Source organism: Phacochoerus africanus, chromosome 15, assembly GCF_016906955.1.
Source record: "Phacochoerus africanus isolate WHEZ1 chromosome 15, ROS_Pafr_v1, whole genome shotgun sequence".
In the NCBI taxonomy this organism is placed as follows: Eukaryota; Metazoa; Chordata; class Mammalia; order Artiodactyla; family Suidae; genus Phacochoerus; species Phacochoerus africanus.
Window position 1 is genome coordinate 3534412 of NC_062558.1, and position 25656 is coordinate 3560067.

At 41.6% G+C, this 25656-nt stretch overlaps 1 protein-coding gene across 3 annotated transcripts in view; it reads left to right on the plus strand.

The window, feature by feature from the left end:
* The window catches only part of LOC125116656 (contactin-associated protein-like 3), a 200478-nt gene that overhangs the window by 134090 nt on the left and 40732 nt on the right, over positions 1 to 25656 (plus strand). For all 3 annotated transcript variants that reach the window (XM_047762089.1, XM_047762091.1, XM_047762090.1), the window contains exons 11-13: positions 2926 to 3032; positions 6743 to 6862; positions 22127 to 22324. In XM_047762089.1, the coding sequence (XP_047618045.1) occupies positions 2926 to 3032; positions 6743 to 6862; positions 22127 to 22324 (425 nt within the window). The remainder of the gene's footprint in view (positions 1 to 2925; positions 3033 to 6742; positions 6863 to 22126; positions 22325 to 25656) is intronic.

Here is a 25656-nt window from a genome sequence, read left to right on the forward strand (position 1 = left end):
TGTAGCCACCGGCCTGTGCCAGAGCCACAGCAATGCAGGATCTGAGCCGCGTCTGCGACGTACACCACAGCTCACAGCAACGCTGGATCCTTAACCCACTGAGCAAGGCCAGGGATCAAACCCGCAACCCCATGGTTCCTAGTCGGATTCGTTAACCACTGCACCGTGACGGGAACTCCTAACATTTTTAATTAATACATTTTATTTTTTTAGAGCAGTTTTAGGTTTGCAGAAAGTGCAGAAAGTTCCCCTTTATCTTCTCCCTTCCCTGTTTCGCCAGAAAGTTATCAATTTTTGTGAAAGATGTAAGGTCTACTTCTGTTTTCTTTCTTTCTTCATTGCATGTGGAGACCCAATTGTTTTAGCAGTATTTGTTGAAAAGACTGTCCTTTCCCCAGTGAACTGCTTTTACTTCTTTGTCAAAGCTAAGTTGCCTACATTTGTGTGGATTTGTTTCTAGGCTTTCTAGTCTATGCCATTAATCTTTTTTTTTTATTGTGCCAGTGCCACACTGTCTTGAGTACTGTAGCTTCATGTTGAAGTTGGGTAGTGTCAGCCTTTTGATTATTTTTCTTCTTCAATATTTTGCTGGATGTTTTGCCTCTCAATATAAACTTTAGAATCAGCTTGTTGATATCCACAAAGTAACTGCAAGTGGGATTTTGAATGAGATTACCTAGCATCTATAGGTCATATTGGAAAGATCTGAAGTCTTGATAATTTTGAGTCTTACTATCCATGAACATGGAATATCCATACTTCTTTTAATTTTCTTTGGTATTTTTCATCATATAGCTCTTGTGTATGTAATTTTTCTCATATAGATCTTGTGTATGTTTTATTAGGTTTATACCTAAATATTCTCTTTTAGGGGGTGCTAGTGTAAGAGTTGTGTGTTCCATTGTTCATTGTCCATTTATAAGAAATTATCCTGCAGCCTTGTTATCATCACTTATTAGTTCCAGAAGTTTTCTGTTGATTATTCGGGAATTTCTACATAGACAACTAGGTCATCTGGCACAGAAATAGTTTTAATTCTTCTTTCCCAACCTATGTACCTTTTATCTCTTTCCTGTCTTGTGGCATTAGCTGAGAGTATATTGTTTGAGTAGGAGTGGAGCACAAATGCTTACTTTGTTCCCATACTTAGGGAAGAACATCTAATTTCTCACCATGATATATAATATTGCTATAGCGTTATATAAGGTTTTCGGGTTTTTGTTTTTTTCTTAGATCAAGTTGAGGCAGTTCTTCTCTATTACTAGTTTGCTTAGGGCTTCTTTTAAAATCATGAGTTGGTGTTAGATTTTGGAAAATACTTTTTCTATATCCGTTGCTGTGACCATATGGTTTTCTTCTTTAATTTGTTTATGTGATATGTTAATTAATTTTCAATTTTTTAAAAAAAATTTTGGAGCAAGCGTCTACATCTGGAATAAATTCTACTTAATTATGTTGTATATATTTTTAATGCCTTTTTGGGTTCAGTTTGATATTATTTTGTTGAGGGTAGCATTTATTTTTGATAAAATTAAGTCACATTCTTTCAGTGAAAAATTTTAGTCTCATAAACAAACATTGAAGTTGCTTTTTCAATTATAATGTGAGATGTAACAGTCCCTATGGTACATAAGTGGTTTTTTGATTTACCTGAGTGATTCTGTCATTTTTGAATAACATGAGAAAAAAAACAGCATTTAAGGCCTCAGTCCTAAGTGATCTCTCTCAATCTAATTCCTAAAGATATCATCAGTCTAACCTAAAGGGGATAATATTCAAAACTCCTGATGCTGTGATAGAGTTCCCTTTGTGGCTCAGTGGTTAATGAACCTGACTAGGATCCATGAGGATTCGAGTTTGATCCCTGGCCTTGCTCAGTGGGTTAAGGATCCAGTGTTGCTGTGAGCTGTGGTGTAGGTTGCAGACATGGCTTGGATCCCTCGTTGCTGTGGCTGTGGCGCTGGCCGGCAGCTGTAGCTCCCATTCGACCCCTAGCCTGGGAACTTCCGTATGCTGCAGGTGCATCCCTAAAAAGAAAAAAAGAAAAAAAAAGAAAGATTTTTTTCCTTTTTCCCTCCTTCCTTCCTTCTCTTTAAAAGATTTTTCTTATGTACTAAGTCATCATGGAAATATATTATAATGTGGCGTACATACATGAGTTAGCTTTGGCTGCGCAATAAATTATCCTTAAAACTTACTGGCTACAAACAATTGTTTATTTATCTAGGAGTTTTTGTGTGCTGCTGAGCTCTCTCATGCATCTGTGGTGGCCTAGGGGGTCAGCTGGCTGCAGGATGATTTACAGTCACTTTGCTCCCTTGTTCTGTGGTTTAAACCAACAGGGGCGGCTAGGTCACATGAAGAAGTTCGGCTTTCTTCATATGTTGGTGCTTTTAGGAGTCAAAAATCAGCACGAGAACAAGCACTTTTCTAGCCTCTGCTGTGTCAGTTTGCTAATGTCCAATTGATCAAAGCATGTCACATGCCCGACCTAGATTCACGTGGAAAAGTACGCTTACCTCTTGATGGAAACATCTACAGATCCCATTGCAAGGACATGGAAGCAAGGATGGGAAATGTACTCTCTGCGGCCATTGCGAGCAGTTCATATCCCTGCTCATGGATGAAATGAATGGTGCTTTAGTGGTGAAAAAGCAGGCACATTTTCTTATGTGATGAGATGTGTAGAAAATGTATCTGTCACAAATACATGACAATTGGTGTCACCGAATGGATTTCTTAGTCTATGGTTGACATTGTGTTTGGAAAGTCTTGCTGACAAACCCAGCAATGTTTGTTCATGTTGAAGTTTTTCTGGGCAACTCACTGTCATTCTCTGTCTTGCATGACAGCATTTTAATATTAAGATGCACACCTCGATCGTGACCAAATGTGGGAAGTGGTGATGTGTCTGTCTTCTTCTAGGTGTTTGCCCAGCTATTGTGAACACGGGGGTGAATGTTCCCAATCCTGGGACACCTTCTCCTGCGACTGCGCACGCACTGGTTACACGGGTGCAACCTGCCATTCCTGTAAGCCTCACGCTTCACTCCTTCTCCTTTACGTTCTGACTTCCATATAGTTCTGTTATCCTTTCCATTATTTCGTGTATGTGTGTGTTGCTGAAGAGCAACAATGAAAAATAATTATTTTAGATACTAATTTTTGTCTGGTTTATTTTTAATTGGTTTTATTTCCAATGATGCTAAGCCTGCTTATAGAAATACCTACTATCAAGGAGGTCAGGAAAACATAGCAGGCAAGGGAAAATAAATATAAGAAGTAAAATATAGTCAAAAGTAAAAATTAAATCTAGAATGCATGTTCTGAGTTGGACCCAATTTTGGCTCTCAAGTCCCATCCACCAAAGTAAAAAAAGACGAGTTACCAGATTCTCGATCTTTATAAAACCAAATAAGAAGAGTCTCAGGAGTTCCCATTGTGGTACAGTGGAAACAAATCCAACTAGCATCCATGAGGATGTGGGTTCCATCCCTGGCCTCGCTCAGTGGATTAAGGATCCGGCATTGCCATGAGCTGTGGTGTGAGTCCCAGACTCAGCTTGGATCTCGAGTTGCTGTGGCTGTGGTGTAGCTGTAGCTCCAATTCAACACTGAGCCCGGAACCTCCATATGCTCCTGATGAAAACAAAAACAACAAAGAAAGGACATTCTTAGTAGGAACACAGGATGGAAGCTAGCATGGTAGGGTTTCTAGACATCAGTGAAAAGCCAGGTAAATGCTCGGGTCTCTTGCAATCTCAGTGTTCTTTGATGATGATGGTGATGGGAAATATACTGGGAACTTACCCCATACCCTCATGATTCTAGTTCTCTGCATGTTTCAACTCCTTTAATCCTCAAAGCAACTCCAGGAGATAAATTTATTATTATCTACCTTTTTATACTTGAAGAAGGAGAGAGGCTAAGTCGTTTGCTCAAGGTTACGCTCTTCATCGCCTCTCCGTGGTGTTTCTTCTGTCTAGAACACCAGTCTCTTTTCCAAAGGATTATTCTCTCAACTTTAAAGCTAACAAACCTTTATTGACTATGAATCCATAAGCTACCTGGCGCTTATGGCAGAGGCCCTGGAATGCCCTTGGTTTTCTAATTATTGGCTCTTATTTATGTTTTACTTTTAGTTTTTCCTTATTTGAGTGTCATTACTGACACTTCTGAATCCCTTCTCTTTTAGCTTCCCTCTCTCTGGAAGAGAGAGAGAATGATAGAGCATGATATGAAAATTCACTCATCTCACCATGGTCAGTCCCTCCTATTGGGAGAATACATTGTACTTTTAAGAACTCTGCTCCCAGGAGTTCCCAATGTGGCGCAGCGACAATGAATCTGATTAGCACCCATGAGGATGCAGGTTCAATCCCTGGCCTCACTCAATGGGTTAAGGATCCTGCGTTGCCCTGAGCTGTGATATAGGTTACAGATGCGGCTTGGATCCCGAGTTGCTGTGGCTGTGGTGTAGGCTGGCAGCTGTAGCTCTGATTAGACCCCTAGCCTGGGAACCTCCATATGCTGCAGGTGCAGCCCTAAAAAGACAAAAAAAAAAGAAAAAGAAAAATAAAGAAAAGAAAAATGAACTCTTCTCCCTGTGAATTATTTAATTTTATTTCCGTATAAAGTACCGGAGAAAGACAGCATAGACTGATATAAATCGTCCTTTTGGGAACCGAATCCCAGGGAAGCTGGTGTTGGGGTTGGTCTGAGAGCCTTGGATCCCCAGCTCAGGGGTTCCAGAGAGGGTCCCAAAGCCTCTTGGAAGAAGGAGGTGATTGATGCCCTAAACACCCATAAGTTCAACCAGAGCAATCCCACCTGCAACTCTCTTTACTACACTATTGTGAGGTAAGAATTTGCCAGGACCTTGGCTGGGGCAGCTCTCCATTTGACAAGAGCTGGATGTCTGGGAAACCTCAGGCTAAGTGACTTGGCCAAGTCACAGTGAGGCAGGGGCTGCTCTCTTCCTTAGAGTGTTCTCCTTCACAGTCGGCAAGGTGTCTTGTACGAAGAAGTACCTGCTGAATATTAATGATGAAGGAATGTGACTCATGTGTTATCAGTGACTGTGATCTTAACATCTTTCCAAACAACTCTGATTTTGAAACTAACAGATGTGTGTCAGTTATATGTCTGGCGAGTCCTTCCCTTGTGGCCCATGATTTGGTCTAATAATTGAACTGACTTTATCAGGATTCTTGAACTGGTAAACTACAGGAAGATGAAGATATTGTCAAATCAACAGTAAGTCATCACAAGGCCCTTATTTTTAGGTCGAAGTAAACAATTAACACACCCATACCTTCTTGTTGAACGCAAGCTTTCTCCCAGTCATTCCTCCTTTTTCTTATTTCCGAGGCAGTTCCAGCCCCAGTCCAAGCACAGCTATTGTTCTCAATGCACATGTATCCCTCTAGACACTTTTCTAGGCAGTTATGAGCATGTTACGTATTTATAGAAACGTAAACATGAGTGGCCAAAAACACAAGCACGGCGGAAAAGCAATCTATATTGTCTGTGTCCATCAGTATAGAGGGTAATAGCCATTGATTTGGGGCCATCTAATTTGACGTATGTGACGCTTGGCCGTATTTAACAAAAGGATGTGTCCCTTTATAACATCTCTGGACGAGAGCATGCCCTTAATCTTCTTGTTCTGTGAGATGAGAGACAAACAGTCCCTTGGCCCCTCTCCGGGTTTTTCATAAGCATTTCAAAGTTAGAAATTCAGATAACCCAGTCATTGGGGAAGGGCATAAAGCCATATTTTACTAGGATCACTCCATTTGTGGATTTTTGCCTAAGCCCTGCTGGAGTCCATCTGTATAGATGCTAAATCTGATGGTTAGAGTGGCTTAAAGATCTAGTCCAACACTGTGCCAGAATCAAAGTTGCACTTCTGTCTCCACAGCCATTAGCTTTTCAGGTTTCCCAAGGGATTTCCTGTCAAGGCAGCGAGTGACACGCATGTGACATGCTGGCCAGACTGTTACTCCGATGATCACTGATTTGAATATACTCTGAATATTAACTGTCCATCATCCACAGATATTAATGACTTGCCTAGTACATAGCAAATATTTATTGTACATATAAAAAAAACTCAATTTTGAATGAGGATGAATTGAAACTACAAAGAGTCATGTCATACATATATATATATTTATTTGAATTTAAATTTTCTTGAATAGTTATTTGCAAAGCATTTGAGGCGGTTTCTTTTTAAAACAAACTTCAAAACCTGAAGGAAGAAGAGTTGCCGATTTGTGAAATCCGTCTCACGGGAAAAAACACATTTCACATGTACGTTGTCTTAAGTAAACAAAGAGTATCATTACTGCGTAATTTAAAAAATCACGTGATTATTAGATAATCACAGATCGTTTAGAGAGGTGATGCCAGTGTACTTCAGATGCTGCTGAGACATTAAGAAGCAAAGAAAAGAGTTGGACTAGAGTAGATCCAGTTACCAGGATTTTGAAAAGAATCCTGGATTTCTAGCACCTGCAGGATTCAGATCCACGCGTCCCACAGAGTTACCTCCTACAATCTTTCACTCTGTGCTTCGGAATCTTCACATTCCCTGATTGAAAAAGGGGAGCACTCCTCTACAGAAAATGTCCCTGAGACCAATTGCAGAATGAGTGTCACCTGGGGAAGTGTCACTTAATTAACAACGTGGAGGGATTCACCCCGTCATAGCCCCTGTGTGAGATCTGTGTTCTTTGCAGCTCTCTACGAGCAGTCCTGTGAAGCCCACAGGCACAGAGGAAACTCCTCAGGCCTCTACTACATCGATTCAGACGGAAGTGGCCCCCTGGGAGTGTCCCTTGTATATTGCAACATGACAGGTATGCTAATAAACTTTTTTTATGACAGTGAAACTCAGGGAGGTACTTGCTATGTGTGAAACCCAGATGGGGAAAGCAGAGTTTACCTAGTGGCAGCTTTATTTTGATGTGCATGTTGATTATAATGTGATGGCCCAGAAGTATCGAACATTATGTTCTAAAGTAGTTAAGAGGTGGTAATTAAAAGTTATGTTCTTATTTCCTGGAAATGTTCTTTCTTTGTGCAACGTTAACAATAAATCTTTGCTTATTACTCTAAAACAGAAAAAGGATAAACTTTATTTCTTAGTTCATGTCAATAAATGCCAAGGGCTGGAGTCCCCACTGTGGATCAGCGGGTTAAGAACACAACATAGCGTCTGTGAGGATGCAGGTTCCATCCTTGGCCCTGCTCCTTGGGTTCAGGACCTGGTGTTGTCACAAACAGAGCATAGGTCACAGATGTGGCTTGGATATGGCATTGCTGTGGCTGTGGTATAGGCCTCAGCTACAGGTCTGATTCAACCCCTAGCCTGGGGAACTTCCATGTGCTGTAGGTGTGACCCTAAACAAAGAAAAAAGGCCAAGGAGAATATTCACTTTTTAAGTTGATGAACACATTCACTTGTATGCTTTTGAATCTTTAATCACATGAGTTTTTCTAGGCGATAATAAATGTTTCTAAAGTGTATACACTTCAGGTAATGGCATGTTCATGTCCAACTGTATAAATAATATTTCATTTTGCTCGGAAACCCAATGATGTATTAAAGAACTTGTTTATGACATCATGTCAAAAAGTATTTCCTTCTTTTAAATTTCATGTTTCTGCCTACAAGCATAGGAGCGCAAAAGACCAAAGCACCCTCTGTTATGAATGACAAGTGCTCTGATGGAATCGATACAAACTCTTTATACCTCATCTGTACCTGTATCTATGTGCGTCTGTACCCATAACTTCCTCCATGGTCATGCAATGTTTCACCAATAGAAAGAGAACAAACTTCCTTCAGAAAATTCTAGCAGTGTCAACATAATCGTTACTACAACAACCAGTCAGAGAGTTTGACTCTGCAAATTCTAAGACAATGTTCAGAAAGAAAAAATCCACTGTAGATGGTTCTAAGGAGACGATGATTTAGTTATAATTTGATTTGTCTATAATATTGGCTACATGTCACTCTAACAGGGCTGCAATTTCCGCAAGGAGAGAATTATTTATGAGTAATTTTCTTTTTTCTTTTTTTTTTTTTGTCTTTTTAGGGCTGCACCTGTGGCTATGGGTAGATTTATGATAGTGGCTTGTGAGCAGCTTACAATCTTTTTTTTTTTTTTAAGGGCCACAGCATATGGAAGTTCCCAGGCTAGAGGTCAAATCAAAGCTGCAGCTGCCAGACACAGCTCACAGCCACAGCAATGCCAGATCCAAGCCGAGTCCATGACCTACACCACAGCTCATGGCAACGCCAGATCCTCAACCCCACTGAGCGAGGCCAGGGGTTGAACCTGCACCTTCTTGGATCCTCATCGGGTTTGTTAACAGCTGAGCCACAAAGGTACTCTTGTGAGTAGCTTACAATCTTGGGGCAAGTTTTCTACCTACTATCATTTCATACATGAAACAAAGTTTGAGCATTTCTGCAGTGGTTAATTGTAGGGTTTGATCTGAATTCGGCCAAATGTATCATCCAGCCCTCAACTACTCCTGAAGTTGGTATAGAAAATGTAAGAACTTGGAGACTGTTGCACTGGATACAAGTATGGCTGTTTTGGGCTTTGGAGTGAACATTTTACCATATATACTGACCAAAAGATTGCAGTGTGATGACAGAGTTAAATACATTGACTTAACCTTCACCAAAAGATGTGTGAAATGGTGATCAATCAGCCAACAGGATCTTTCTAGATACACTGGAATGCGGTATTTTATAACAAAGTATTCAATTTATGCTTTAATTTGCTTTCATCACCATGACGCAAGTGAAGGCCAAGAACAAAGAAAGCTAACTAAAGATGCTAGCATCCCAGGAGTTCCTGCTGTGGCTCAGCGGGTTATGAGCCCATCCAGCATCCATGAGCTTGCAGGTTCAATCCCTGGCCTCGCTCAGTGGGTTAAGGGTCCGCCATCACCATGAGCTGTGGTGTAGGTCACAGATGTGGCTCAGATCCTGCATTGCTGTTGTTGTGGCTTGGGCTGGCAGGTGCAGCTCCAGTTCGACCCCTAGCCTGGGAACTTCTATGTGTTCCATGTGCCACAGGCGCAGCCTTAAAAAAGCAGGAAAAAATAATAATAATATGTTTTTTCCTTTCATCAGTTAGGTTACCACAGAAGTCTAGGGCAAGATAAGGATTTTTATATACATGTTATCTGGGTTCAATCCTAGGAGCCAATTTCCATATATGCTGAAAAATTCCAAGATTCCTAGAAAGGTGAAAATGATCCCCACTGGCACGTTCCAAGAGATTTCAATGACTAAAGTTCTTTCGTTGATGATTAACTGTTGGCAGGTTTGGTAAGGCCAAGGTCAAGTATATGAAAAGAGATACTTGCTGCCAGGAGAAGTAACTGAGAGCCGATGCAGTTTATGGTTTTAATAAAAGAAAAACATTTTAGTCATCAGAGTGAACACGTGATCTAGGCTTCTCCATGAGGCTTTATTTTTTTTTTATTTATTTTTTTTGTCTTTTGTCTTTGTTGTTGTTGTTGTTGTTGTTGCTATTTCTTGGGCCGCTCCCGCGGCATATGGAGGTTCCCAGGCTAGGGGTCGAATCGGAGCTGTAGCCACCGGCCTACGCCAGAGCCACAGCAACGCGGGATCCGAGCCGCGTCTGCAACCTACACCACAGCTCACGGCAACGCCAGATCCTTAACCCACTGAGCAAGGGCAGGGACCGAACCTGAAACCTCATGGTTCCCAGTCGGATTCGTCAACCACTGCGCCACGACAGGAACTCCTCCATGAGGCTTTAGTTGTGCATATTTATAAAACCCATTTGGAATGTATAACTGTCTCAAAGGCATTTTGTTTCAATACTAATTTGATACAATGGCTAATGTGTTTTGATTCCATGCAGTTTTTGTTACCTTTTCAGAGTGAACCTTGGCACCCACTCCTAGAGAGAAGTATAGTTATCAAAATGCAAAAAATGGTAAAAACAGATGATCAGCTTTTAATTTCAGTTAACTCAGGATAATACCTGATGATATGTAAGCAGATTTTTCATATTTTAGAAATGAGAAAGAGGCTCTAAATAAGGGAGGGAAAAGGCAAAATCTGCTCATTAACCCTCCTGGTCCATTTGTACATGTGATGGCCTTAACCCCTGTCTGCTGAGGAAGAGAATCATTTCCTTCCCCGGGGTGACCTGAAGAAATGGCTAAGTAAAGGCACAAAAATGAGGATTTGCAAAAAAGCTTCTTAGGACATTGAACACACATGCACTCAGTGCCTGCTCTGTGCCAAGCATGGCTGCAGCCACGGTGAAGAGTGAAGCTGAACACCTCCCTCCTCTGGTGGGGAGCCCTTCCTGGGGTGGGGACCCAGACCATTGACAACAGCCAGTTGAACATGTGGCATGTTGGGAGGCTTGAGGGTGCCGTGAGGCATAGCAAAGCAGGGAACAGGGGCACAGACTATGGAAGGGTGGGTTACAATTTTAAATCAAGGGATGAGGAAAGGATTCAATTGCAAGACTACCCAGCAGCCAACCACATCAAAGAAGCAGCCCTGAAAAACCCTGAAGTGGAGCCTTCAAACAGAGGGAGGAGGCAAGTTGCAGAAGGCCTGGAGCCACGGGGAGCCTGGTGCGTTGGACAGACTCGAGCGGAAGGACCAGAAGGTGGCCTTTCCTCAAGTCCTGTAGCTGGAAAGGGCCAGTCCAGGATGCGCGCCATCATGGCACACCGAGAGGAAGCAAGAAGACCAGTTAGGACATTGTTTGGCTTAATTGAGCCAAGATGATGGTGGCATGGAGCAGAGTGGGAGCAGAGGAGGAGGGGAGAAAGGTTGAGTTAGAACCAGTGGACTGGATGTGGGCTGAGAGAAAGAGGGGCATCAGGCAGGGCTCCTGTGTTTGAATCTGAGCCCTGGAAGGAAGGTGGAATTGGACAATTCTTGGGGAGGATCATGTCTGAAAGGGAAGACCAAGATTCAAGCTGGGAATAGGGGAAATTTGGGCTATTAGCCGTTTAGTTAAGTAGTGATTATAAAGCCGTTTAGTAGTAGTGGTTATAAAAACAAGTATATCTTCTTAAAGCCTGTTGGGAGGGTATATTATGGTTGGCAATACAAACTCTTAAAAATCTAATTTGGGGGAGCTTGTGCTGTGGCTCAGTGGGTTGAGGACCCACTGTTGTCTCTGTGAGGATGCGAGTTTGATCCCTGGCCTCTGTCAGTGGGTTAAGGATCCATTGTTGCCACAAGCTGCATCATAATTCACAGGTGTGACTTGGATCTGGTATTATGGCTGTGGCATGCGCCACAGCTGCAGCTTCAATTCGACCCCTGGCCTGGTAACTTTCATATGCCTTGGGTGCGCCCATAAAAAGAAAAATACACACACACACACACACACAGTTTGGGTGTATCTTTTTTTTTTCTTTTTTTTGTCTTTTTGCTATTTCTTGGGCCGCTCCTGCGGCATATGGAGGTTCCCAGGCTAGGGGTTGAATCGGAGCTGTAGCTTAGCCACCGGCCTACGCCAGAGCCACAGCAATGCGGGATCGAAGCTGCATCTGCAACCTACACCGCAGCTCACGGCAACGCCGGATCGTTCACCCAGTGAGCAAGGGCAGGGACCGAACCCGCAACCTCATGGTTCCTAGTCGGATTCGTTAGCCACTGCGCCACGACGGGAACTCCCGTTTGGGTGTATCTTTACACGTATAACCTGACCAGCAGGTTTCCGTTTGCTTTACTGTCACTAGTGGACACTGTCCCATAGCATAGGGCCTCTTCTTGTCCCCACACACGTATCCCCAGAGGGTCAGCTCTGCGTTCTGCAGACAGATTTTGGGGCAGCATCTCAGGAGAGGCTGTATTTTATTAAACTTCTCTGGAGATTTTTATATGAAGGTTTAGAAACCACTGTCATGAAGCTAAGGATCTTTGATTTTAGTGTGCACAGCCTATGCTACCTTCAAAAAAAATTAAAATGGAAAAGGAGCCGAGGGCATCACAGAATGGAGAATTAAAACCAATGCAGATGTAAAATTTTGGTGCAACTCTTCATTTCACGGTCCCAGCAATTATCCTCTTGTTCCTATTTATATAGGTTGCTGTGGGTGAGGCTTAATGATCCATCACTGAGTTCTTGTGGCTCTGATGCACCCACAAATGCAACAGAAATTGTTCACATATATTAAGATAAAGTGTAAGACATTAATTCTGTAAATTAAATATCTTCTGAACTCTCTAACTTAATCGTGGAATGTTTTAAGAGCTTTAAAGCGTGTGCGTGTGTGTGTGTGTGTGTGTGTGTGTGTGTTTAGGGATTCATGAAAAACATTGCTAACAATTTAGTGATTGATTGATGTATAAATTTTTATTATCAAAGAACACTTAATACCTATTCATGTCTTTATATTATGTTGGAAATGAACTAACATGAAGTACAGATTATTGTGTCTCAGTGCCTTTTGGGTAATTAAGTTTTTAGAGAAGTTTATAGTTGCCTCACTCTAAAATAAAACTCCTGAGATTGATATATTCTTGTTCTATGTGAAAAGATAAATGTTCTAATGTTCCAAAATTATTATTATTTTTTGTTGTCTGAATTGTGGGCAATTTATTTTTTTATTTTTTTATAATGATTTTTATTTTTTCCATTATAGCTGATTTACAGTGGTCTGGCAATTTTCTGCTGCACAGCAATGTGACCCAGTCGCACATACATGTATATATTCCTTTTTCTCACATTATCATGCTCCATCACAAGTGACCAGACATAGTTCCCAGTGCTATACAGTAGGATCTCATTGCTTATCCATTCCAAAGGCTATAGTTTGCATCTGTTAACCCCAAATTCTCAGTCCCTCCCACTCCCTCCTCCTCCCTCTTGGCAACCACAAGTCTGTTCTCCATGTCCATGATTTTCTTTTCTGTGGAAAGGTTCATTTTTGCCATTTATTAGATTCTAGATATAAGAGAAATCATATGGTATTTGTCTTTCTCTTTCTGACTTACTTAGTATGAGAGTCTCTAGTTCCAACCATGTTGCTGCGAATGGCATTATTTTGTTTTTTTTATGACCGAGTCATATTCCATTGTGTATATATACCACATCTTCTTAATCCAACCATCTATCAATGGACATTTAGGTTGTTTCCGTGTCTTGGCTATTGTGAATAGTGCTGCAGTGAACATACGGGTGCATGTGTCTTTATCAAGGAAAGTTTTGTCCAGACATGCCCAAGAGTGGGATTGCTGGGTCATATGGTCGTTCTTTGTATAGATTTCTAAGGTACCTCCATACTGTTCTCCATAGTGGTTGTACCAGCTTATATTGCCACCAACAGTGCAGGAGGGTTCCCTTTTCTCCACACCCCCTCCAGCATTTGTTATTTGTGAACTTATTAATGATGGCCATTCTGACTGGTGTGAGGTGGTGTCTCATGGTAGTTTTGATTTGCATTTGTCTAATAATCAGGGATGTTGAGCATTTTTTCATGTGCTTGTTGGCCATCTGTATATCTTCTTTGGAGAAATATCTATTCAAGTCTTTTGCCCATTTTTCAATTAGATTGTTGGGTTTTTTTGCTGTTCAGTTGTATAAGTTGTTTGTATATTTTAGAGATTAAGCCCTTGTCTGTTGCATCGTTTGGAACTATTTTCTCCCATTCTGTAAGTTGTCTTTTTGTTTTCTTTTTGGTTTCCTTTGCTGTGTAGAAGCTTGTCAGTTTGATTAGGTCCCATTGGTTTATTTTCGCTTTTATTTCTGTTCCTTTGGGAGGCTGACCTGAGAAAACATTTGTAAGGTTGGTATCAGAGAATGTGTTGCCTGTGTTCTCTTCTAGGAGTTTGATGGTGTCTTGTCTTACATTTCAGTCTTTAAGCCATTTTGAGTTTATTTTTGTGCATGGTGTGAAGGTGTGTTCCAGTTTCGTTGATTTACATGCAGCTGTCCTGTTTTCCCAATACCACTTGCTGAAACAACTGTCTTTCCCATTGAATATTCTTGCCTCCTTTGTTGAACATTAATTGACCATAGGTGTCTGGGTTTATTTCTGGGTTCTCTATTTTGTTTCATTGGTCTGTCTGTTTTGGTACCAGTACCACACCGTCTTGATTACTGTGGCTTCGTAATATTGCTTGAAGTCTGGGAGAGTTATGCCTCCTGCTTGGTTTTTGTGTCTCAGAATTGCTTTGGCAATTCTGGGTCTTTTGTGGTTTCATATAAATGTTTGGATTGTTTGTTCTAGTTCTGTGAAAAATGTCCTGGGTAATTTGATAGGGATTGCATTGAATCTGTAGGTTGCTTTGGGTAGTATGGTCTTTTTTACAATATTAATTTTTCCAACCCAGGAACATGGAATTTCTTTGCATCCTCTTTAATTTCCTTGATTAATGTTTTATGGTTCTCAGCATATAAGTCTTTCACCTCCTTGGTCAAGTTTGTCCCCAGGTGTTTGATTTATTGGGGTGCAATTTTAAAAGGTATTGTATTTTTTATTCCTTTCTAATATTTCACTGTTAATATACAGAAATGTGACTGGTTTCTGAATGTTAATCTTATATCCTGCTACTTTGCTGAATTTGTTGATCAGTTTGAGTAGTTTTTGGGCTGAGTCCTTAGGGTTTTCTATATGTAGTATCATGTCATCTGCATACAGTGACAATTTTACCTCTTCTCTTCCAATTTGGATACCTTTTATTTCTTTTGTTTGTCTGATTGCTGTGGCTAGGACTTCCAGCACTATGTTGAATAACAGTGGTGAGAGTGGGCATCCTTGTCTTGTTCCAGATTTTAGTGAGAAGGCTTTCTGCTTTTCTGCATTGAGTATTATATTTGCTGTGGGTTTGTCATACATGGCTTTTATTGTGTTAAGGTATGTTCCCTCTATACCCACTTTGGTAAGAGTTTTGATCATGAATGGATGTTGGACTTTGTCAGATGCTTTTTCTGCATCTATTGAGATGATCATGTGGTTTTTGACTTTTCTCTTGTTAATGTGGTGTATGACGTTGATTGATTTGCATACGTTGAACCATCCTTGTGAACCTGGGGTGAATCCTACTTGGTGGTGGTGTGTGATCTGTTTTACATGTTGTTGGATTCTCAACATTGTTGAGATAATGTTCCAAAATTATGATTGAGGTGGAACATTACGTGGATCATGGGACTTACACACATACACAAACAGAATGAAGAGCAGGAATTAAAATACTTCAGTGAAAATTTCCAAGTAATATTAAAGGACTTTTAATAAACTCAAAGTCATAGGGAAAGCAAGGTGCTAAAGACAAAGAACCATACAGGCCAATCCAAAGGCCAATGAATATTTCCAGCAACGTATTTAATCAAAAATTAAAAACATTCAGATGACTCCTAGCAAAAACCCAAGGAATGAACCAGAGTTACAGCTAAATGGTCCCAAAGGTCATATAAGGTCCCCTTTGACAAATCTACTTATTGATAGAGGAAGATCTTAGAGTCCTAATTCTTTTCTCCCAACCTGACATAGGTCCACTATGACAATTTTGCCTTCTATGTGATGCTATGATGCCTGTGGACAATTAAGCATTCTCTAATTACAAAACACAAATACTAACACTTGGAAAAATAGATTGAAAAAATGAAATTCTAAACCAATGGCTAAAATTATATCTTTGATAATAGCCTTCAAACATGCAGTACTAAGACATACTCTGCATGCATTTTAGTACCATTAGTACAGACACAACCAAAACAAAGACGAAAAGGTAAACCATATTGAATGGACTGCTTGTGAAATTTGTTGCCAGATCTAGTCCCTTTCTAAAAAGAAGAAATAGAACATAATTTCTCGAGGACAAAATGAGGAACACCAGTGACTTTTCCAGCTGAGACAGATAGGGCTGTTTGTGCCCACCCTAAATGTAGGTTGGTTGTTTTCTATTTTCATAGTTGTGGGCTTCAGAAACTGGTTCTCAGTGCATTGTGAGAATAATTGTCACAGGCAGAAGATGGGTTACAGCCAGAGCAGTGACTCAACTTCCGGTCCATAAACATCACCTGGAGGAGTTTCCATCCTGGCTCAGAGGTAACAAACCCGACTAATATTCATGAGGATGAAGGTTTGAGCCCTGGCCTTGCTCAGTGGATTAAGAATCCAGCATTGCTGTGGCTGTGGCTGGCAACTACAGCTCCGATTTGACCCCTAGCCTGGGAACCTCCATATGCTGCAGGTGTGGCCCTAAAACGCCAAAAAAAAAAAAAGGAAAAAAAAAAGAATCACCTGGAGGCTTGGTGATGAACACCCCACTCCACTCAGATCTTGATTTATTGACTCAGCAAATTAATAATCCAGCACTTACTATTTTCACTGAGTCACTTACCTTTATGCAAACCAAGCAATCATGTTTCTTAAACACCCTTTTTTCCTGCATCACAAGTTGTGTAGGGCCTCCAGCACTGTGGTTTAGTAAAGGACAATCAGCCCAACTGTCTTACACATAACTCATGTTATTTAAAAAAAAAATTCCTCTATAGATGGGTACAGATAGACCCAGACAGGTGTTTTACATTTGTATATTTGTATAGAATTTCTTTCTTTCACTCCGCTCTTGCTAGAACTCCTACCTTGGCGTAATCAAACAGCTCCCTTTTCAGTTATTTATTCGATTCATGCCTTCATTCAATCATTCTACACATTTACTTTGTACTACAAACTTCCAGGCACTATGCTGTGTTTGAGGAATGAAAGGAAAATTAACTGCTTTCATAGACCTTCAGACCAGTGAGGTAGACAGATGTTAATTCAACTAACTGGAAATGTTATGAATATGATATGTTTTGCATTTGCTATTTTAAGTAGATATCAGCACTTGTTGGAAATGTGTCAGAAAGACAGTGAGTGTGGATCGGAGCGTTTCTTTCATGAACAAATACACAACTGTTGCGACATATATTTTCTTTGCTTAGAAAGAGTTGTGATTTCGTTGTTCTCAGCTTTGCAGTAGAAAAACTGGGATTTGGCAGGAAGCATGACGTCGCTGTACATTTACCACGTGTGGCAAGTTTTGTTTGGAACTAATGCTTCTTACAAAATTCTCTAATGTCAAAATGTAGGATTTCTAAGAAAAAAGAAAGAAGAGCTGCTCTTTGATGATTATCATACACCATGAGCCTGCATCTCTTTTATACTGGTTTTTGCCCAGAGGAACCCTTTCTGCCCCCACTGAAGGGACGTTATTCTAGCCAGCTTCCCTCAGCTACTAAAGGCAGTTTTTTTATTTTTATTTTTTTAAATTTAATTTACTTTAATTATTTTTTTAAAGCCCGCACCCATGGCATATGGAAGCCCCCAGGCTAGGGGTCGAATCAGAGCTGCAGCTGCCAACCTATACCACAGCAATGCCAGATCCGTGCCGCATCTGTGACCTGCACCACAGCTCACGGCAACACCAGATCCTTAACCCACTGAGCGAGGCCAGGGATCGAACCCACGTCCTCGTGGATACTAGTTAGGTTCCTTACCACTGAGCCACAATGGGAACTCCTTAAATGTAGTTTTTTAAACAGGCAGTTCCTGCCATGACTCAGCAGTTTAAGAACCTGACATAGTGTCTGCGAGGATGTGGGTTCCATCCCTGTCCTCACTCAGTGGGTTAAGGATCTGGCATTGCCTCAAGCTACTGTGTAGGTCACAGATATGGCTTATACCCAGCAGGGTGGCTGTGGTGTAGGCCTGCAGCTGCACTCCAATTTGACCCCTAGCCCTGAAACTTCCATATGTGGCCATAAAAAGAAAACAAAATTAAGGTACATCATGAAAAACCTCAAGGCCCCAGAATTGTGCCAAGAAGGGCTGCCCTTATGAGGACCCTCTCGCAAATATTCATCAGGAAGGACCCACAGGTGTAAGGCCAGGACCAGTACCACCTCGGACCCTTCCAGGCCCTGGAGGCCATCTGCCCAGAGCTGTCATCTCTCTCCTGCAGTAAAACACACGCACCCAGTCCTCCTTGGCCTTGGCAAACAGATGACAGGGCAGGGCCTGGTGCCTCTGAGATCCAGGGCAGGGCTAGGTAAGTGCAGACCACTGCCTTCCTCAGGGCACCCACTGGACATTCAGAGCAGTGCAGTTGGCCATTACCAACACGATGGGCACAGAAACGTCCGTGACCTACGTCTTTTTTCTTCTGGAGTTTTTCCACTGGAAATGTAGGGGAGGGCTCAGCTGCGCATAAGACACTCCGGGAAGATTATGGACCTCAGCAGCCTGTGAGAACTTTGCCTACTCACAAGGCTCAGCCACTCACACTTGTGTTGCTTAGAAATGTGTGGCAGGAGTTCCCATTGTGGCTCAGTGGTAATGAACCCTGCTAGGATCCTTGAGGACTCGGGTTTGATCCCTGACCCCACTCTGTAGGTTAAGGATCCAGCACTACCACGAGCTCCTCTGTAGGTCGGAGACACAACTCGGATCCTGTGTGGCTGTGCGCTGTGGTGTAGGTCAGCAGCTGCAGCTCTGACTAGACCCCTAGCCTGGGAACCTCTATCTGCTGCAGGTGCAAAGAAAAAGAAATGTATGGCAAAGTTACATGGTTTCATGAAGTTGGGCCAGTGAGATGTTCTAGGCTCCCATTTTCTTATCTGTGTGACGAGAGAGTTAGGCTGGATGACAGGTAACACCAGTTGTGATGGTGTTTCCCTCTGGGTGGTTCACACGCTGGGAGAAGCTCTGAGAAGGCTGTCTTGGGTCTCTTTTGGACTAGTCAGACCATCTTTGATGATTAAGGAATGGCTGCCAGCATTGACGTTGATCTGCCCTTATTAATCATCGTGCATGCATCTTCTTCACCCGTTATTTATCTGGAGATAGATATGGCAAGTTTAATCATCTGGCATATTGCCTCCCGAGACTTCTGGGAATAAGAACATGCACCTTATTCCCATCAGAAGAAATGGAGGCAGCTGGCTTCATTTCCCAAGAGGCGGTGTCTGGACACAGGTTGGACTTCATTTCAGGCATCTGTAGGAGAAGAGATTTTTGCCCTAACTTTCCTCGGGGTCGATTCCCAGATCATGAGTGATGATGGGTCCACCAACTATAAAGGCATTAGGTTTTTTTGGTGATAAAGTCTTTTTCTGGTTTTTTTACCCCCTCAGAGAGATGGAAATGAGCATAGCAGATATGCTTGCAATTTACATTTACTTGAACATGTAAAATAAAGGTATTTCTTTTTCCATTCAGCTACCCATTTTCCTATAAAAGACTCCCTGTATAGTTCAGCAGCTGTTACACAGTTTATAGTAAGTCAAGGAAGTGTTGCCCCTTGCAAAGTGGATATAATTTGGCAAAATAAACAGAAACTCGGGGATGTCATGTGATACGGTAAGTCAGTGTCACTTATAGACTGCTTACCAAACCTTGGCTACAGGTTCATTTTACTGCGCAAGTGATTTCCCTGCTTGTGTGTAGAGGAAAGGCTCCAGTGAGTTGAAGAAATAGGATCTGATGGGGTCTAATTCCATGTTAGTTGAAAAATCCTGTTGAAATCTGTCCACTATTAAAAATAATTTCCTCAGCTCCAAAATCGTGCTTCAGACTAGAGCGAATAATAGCTAAGTATTTTTCCATCATGCTGGTCACTCAAATTCCTGTCTGTCTCCTCCTGCTTGGAAGTTCAGATTATGTTGCATCTCAAAAAGTTCTTTCTCTCTCTCTCTCTCTCTTTTTTTTTTCCTACTTTTTAGGGCTGCTCCTGCAGCACATTGAAGTTCCCAGGCTAGGTGTCGAATTGAAACTGCACCTGCCAGCTATAGCCACAGCCACAGCAATGCCAGATCCAAGCCGCATCTGCAACCTATACCTCAAGTCATGGCAACGCCAGATCCTTAACCCACTGAATGAGGCCAGGGATCACACCTGCATTCTCATGGATACTAGTTGGGTTCCTTACTGCTGAGCCACAACGGGAACGCCTCAGAAAGTTCTTTCTTAATCATAGTTTTGAAAGCTATGAAAATGATATCCTGTGGGATATTAGGGAAACATAATGTGTCTTCGTTGGGATCTTCCACATACTATTTCTAGATAGGGCAATCATATAAAGCATTCTTTTTTTTCAGAAGTCCAGTTTTGAGGTTCTTTCTAACCTTCCTCTTCTCTCCACTTGAAAAGATTTCTGTTATTGCACCTTAGCCATGCAAGCCCATAAATCTATCATACTGACCACTAGCCTTACAGGAACGCTTCAGGCACATCATTTTTCTTTGTGCTCTAAGTCATGAAAATAAATGTCACAATGGCATTATAATGGATGAACTCCCAAGCCTAACACCATCTTCTGCATGGCTCCTTTTTCCCTGCATTTCATTTGATGGAAGGAGCCCCAAGGGTGAATGGGAGTAGGCAATGACAAAAAATAATCAGGCCCATTTAAGTAATTTTCCATGAAAATGTTGAAATAGAACATGTCTAGTGAAAACATGATTAAGAGAGGAAAAAAAAAATCTGTGGAATTCAGGTTGCTGCAGGAACCCTCACAACCCCCTTTAGTGAGCAGAGAGAGGCAGGTGATCTGTTAAGTCTTTTTTCCTAATTGAATGTAAAACTGTATTAGTCATGCTGACTCACAGTTTGTTCCTGTTCTTGCTAGTTTTTGCATATTTTATAATTTTTTTTTCTATAGGCTTTGATCCAGAGTTTTTCCTGTGACCCTTGGAGGTTTTTTTCCCTGGATCTCTGAGTGTCTTTGACAGTTAGAACTTCTCGAGTATGGCTGTTGGATGTGCCCCAGACCCAAATTCCCAGGGCAGGACAGGGGTAGGACCTTCACAGGGGGTTCCTTGTAGCATTGTTTTGATTTTTGAATATTGCTCGTGTATGAGCTCTTTAAAAAAACTAAAACTAAACTCCACGTGACTATTTCCTGCCCCTGTACTATGGAAAGTTAATGCGGAGACTGATCGTTTTATCAAATGCACATTACAGAGGAAGAGATGTGACTTGACCTTGTAAGTATAGTTGCATTAAAGCACCTGGAACTCAGCCTTTTAGCCTCTGATCCATGGACCTTTTATACTGTGGGAGCTTTTATACCTTCATGGTGGGAGGTGTATTTCGGGGAAGATAAAAACAGTCAAGGTGTTTTTCTTCTGTTATAAACAATGTGCAGTGTGTGTTTTTCAAAATCTCTTTAAAGATATAGGTAATCGATGTCACAGAAATATGCAAGAATTTTCCAGCACTCATTTGTGTAGCTATGGTTACTGCCAGGAATAGTCATGCTAGATACTCCAAGGCACTGTGTCTTTTAGTGCTGGTCTCTGAATGAGTTGCTAACACATTATTAGTCAATTTTTGTTAAAAATATTTTTCTCTTTCTTTCTTTCTGTCTTTCTTTTCTTTCTTCTTTTTCGGGCTGCACCCTCCGCATATGGAGGCTCCCAGGCTGAGGTCGAATCAGAGCTGTAGCCACCAACCTACACCACAGCCACAGCAACTCAGGATCCGAGCCTCGTCTGCAACCTACACCACAGCTCACGGCAACGCTAGATCCTTAACCCACTGAGTGAGGCCAGAGATCGAACCTGCGTCCTCATGGATGCCAGTCACATTTGCTTCCACTGAGCCACCATGGGAACTCCCCCAAATATTTATTTTCTATTATTTTGCATGATCACGTGAGCCTCTTATTCCTTAAAAATGTCTTTTACACATTCCTTTGATTATCAGAGGAAAAGATACTCCACCAGATTGAGGAATATACTTATTAAAAAGGTAAATATTTACACAATAACCTTTGGCTTTCTGCTTATAGTAATGAAAAGAAAAATAATAATACCCAAAATGTTCTATTCATAACTTTGAGTATTATACCACAGAATTTAAAAAACTGGCCTCCCGACAACGTTGACTGTAATCATGGTAATGCAAATTTCAGTAAAGAGAATCCCTATTGTTAACATTGTAAGAATTCCACTCGTGTCGATTCTAATTTCAAAGAGATATGGTGGTGACAAAAATAAAATCCTTCACTCAAAGAAAAGATGCTTCTGACTTTCCTATTTATGTTTAATGATTCCATCCTCATCACAGTCTCCTTTCTCTCTCTCTACCCCTTTTCTGCCCACAAGACACCACATGGACCTCAGTGCAGCACAATGGCTCCCATTTGGTCAGGGTCAAAAGCTGGAATGGAGAAAGCCCTCGTCCTGTGGTTTTCAAGTACACAGCCAGCATGGACCAGCTCCAGGCCATAATTGACCATGCAGACCATTGCCAACAGCAGCTGACTTTCCACTGCAAGAGGTCAAGGCCTTCAACCTCCCACGGTGAGTAGTCAGAGTAATCAGACATCACAAGCTATAGTTGCCACGTGTCACAATGGCCAGGGCCACACATGCATGGGACTCTGTGCCCAGAGTGCCCAGGTCAATCTGGAAATGACAGGGATACTTTTCTTTTTAGCAAAGAGCAAAGTCAATGTGTTGCTCTTTGCTCAAAGCCCCAGATGATCTGAAGTTTCTCTCCACACTCAACCGGGCAACTGAGCAGTAAAAGCCTCCTTTAGAAGTCCCTGGGATGCTCGGTGCTCGTCCGCCATGAAGGGCAGTGACATCTTAATTCTGTTTTATCTTAGGAAAGATCACTAACAACAACGTGGCTTTGTTATCTGGAAGTAATTATTCCCCAAGATTCCTCCTAGACTGAGCCCCATTCGTGTCTTGGCTAACTATATATTAGGGAACAATGTTGGTATCATTGGCTCTTTCATGCAGCATAGCTGCTGAGAGCTTATTTTTCATATCATTTCTACTTTTAAACCTTTCTCTTTTGCTCTTGTATTTTCCTCCTTTGAAATATCTCATTTTGTTGGAATGTGCAACCTCACTGCCTTCATGAAACCGCTTGGTTTTTCTGGAGGCTGGCCTGACCCTTCTCTGATCAGGCATCTGGGGAATGGAGTGAGCAGAGGGCAGGAGGCAGGTCCTCTGAGTTCAAGCCCCTAGCCTGTCCCTCAGCAGTTATGGGACTTGGGAAATCATTTTATCTTTCCGAGTCTTTAGAGCTAAGGCACTCACCTTGCCAGGTCTTAATTGCACCGTGTCTATAAATTGCATGAAATAAATACTACTTATTTGCACCTCTCCAGTTTATTGAGTTTGTGGTTAGTGCAAGAGGGTTAGTACTTACTAATAGTTGATTGCTGCAAAATGGCTCACTGAACTAAAACTGTATGTTCCCAGGAGAATGAGAAAGCTGCCTCCAAGAGAATAAGTTAGTATTATGGGTTGTCTAACCTGGGAAAACAAGGCAAAGACAGAGTAGTATTGGAACCAACCACTAACAAAGTCATAAAACAAAACCACCCAGTGAGTCAGGGAGCAAACTCATACATACTAGAATATAGTATATTCCAGAATCTGGACACCACCCAGAGCAGCAAAGGATTCCCACATGAAGGTCCAGTATCTGCCTATTGATTTGCATGGGGTTACTCAGTTGTTAGCCCTTCAATATAAATACATAAAGCAGCAGCAACAACAACAAAAACAAATATTTAATGCAAGTATTTCATTGGGGCTAGGGGAAAAGATGACAAGAGAAAAGACTTTTAAACTTGACAGGCACCCGCTAAAGACACAAAATGAGAGAATTCACTACCGTTGCATGCTCTAGTTATTTGCATTTCATGTATGCTGCAACTGGCGAATTTTTAGTATGAACTAAATTTAAGCAAATTCAATACAGACCTATATATTTCCAGGAGTGCTTAATTAAGGTAGAGATGAGGTAGGCAAAGAATGCAGTCTGATACACCTTAAAGTTGTTGCACCGATTTGCTCAGTATTATCAATAAACACAAATGGGCACGTGGAGCTTTGATGCTGCTCTTGGGTGGAGGGCGTGAAAACAACAAAGCCTTCTCTTGGGTCCCTCATGAGATGGTTGCAGTGTGAGAACAGCACCAAGGGACTCAATATGGGAAACAAGTAGCTTAGGAATTTTATGGGGTAGAGCATTGGTTTTGGTTTCCAAGAGGGCTTGCGCGGGGAGCAGTGAGCCCAAGATCTCACTAGGGTCCTGGAACATTTTTCCTTCAGCATCTCTAAGGTGTCTGTTAGACAGCATCAGGGCCCATGATTACAGGTGGCTAAAGATGAAGTTAGATGACAGTAAGCCTTGACTCTTTAGTCACCACACTGTGAATGCTTGAGGTCACTGAGGATGGTAGCTGTGGCTGGAGAGGACAGTGAAGCACGGGCTAAAGTAATTGAGGAAGTGGAGCCAGGCAGCCTGGTCATCCCTCTTTCTCCTGCTGCTTTTCATTTCAGCCTCGAGTTCTTCTTCATGTTATTCTTAATCATTTCTTATGCAAATTCTCTGAGTTACCCAAAGGAATCTTGAATTGAGCCACATGCATTCTGTTCCTTTAACAACACCTGATGGTTCTTAGCTTATAGAGAAAAAAGGAGGCATGCAGTGGTGCATTTGTGTATAATTTTTGTGCTTCAGTCTATGGAAGCACATGTTGAATACGTCCATGTTTAAAATGGAATTTTGAAAAACACCTCATATATCTATTAAATATGAAGCTAAAAAGATCTTCCACCCCCCACCCAGAGATAAGTTTTCAACATATTAAAAAAAAAAGATGGTCGATATTGATTTCTTGGCATATGCCTCACCCACTGGGCTGCGATGGGTGGTAATAAACGCAGTCCGTGTCTTTACAAGCTGAGAGGTTGGAGGCAGAAGCCAAAGTCTCATTGAACAGGGAGCCTTAATGAGCAATGGCGGTTGTAAGTTAGGGAGATGCGGTTTCAGGTTCTCGGTGGTGACCTGTTGGCGACAACTTAAGAGTTTGAAAGAGCATGTGACAACGAATAGGGACCTTTGCAGAGCCAATTGATTTGCTGTCACTTCTGTTTCCCCTCCTGCCCCGATTCTCTGTTTCGTAGGGACTGTTTCCCCTCTCCCCTCCCCCGAGTTCCATCTTCTCTGATCACCCCTCCCAGATGTCCTGTAAAATGCACCAGGGTCTCAGCAGCATCTTTGGCAGACATGAGCAGACCTGCAGAGTTGAGGCAGCCTCTGGCCCGGTCACTTAATTATGTATTGCACTGAGGAGGGAGTTGCATTCAAGAGCTGAGCTGTTGTTGTCTGGGAGTTGTTCCAAATCAAAGACTCAGCTCAGGCCTGAAGAAGGCTTCTCAGTGCCATTTCTTTAGTTTCCAAATACAGAGCAACCTATTTGGTGTGAGAAAGCAGCATATGTCTCCAAGAAAACTTTTAAGACAGGCTAAGAAGTACCAATGTGTTTATTTTCACATAATAAAATGAAATTTTTTCAATGGCATTTTAAGATCTCAAAGAGATTTCAGATTCAGTGTATAAATTACTCTGGTTTTTATTTTGATGACAGTTCTTTCTTGAATGCTCTTTCCAAAGAAATTATGTGATTGGAGTCCTCAAGAGAAATATGTAAATATCATGCTTGAATGAGTTAGTTCCTACTTGCTTATTTTCTAATAAAAGAAATATGATGACAACGTAAGTCTTGACATTCAAATATATATTTTAAACAGCTGGATGTCCTCTGAAAAGTGATCCTATTGCTGAGTTAAAATATGCTCACTTCTAAAATAGTCTTTCTATGTTT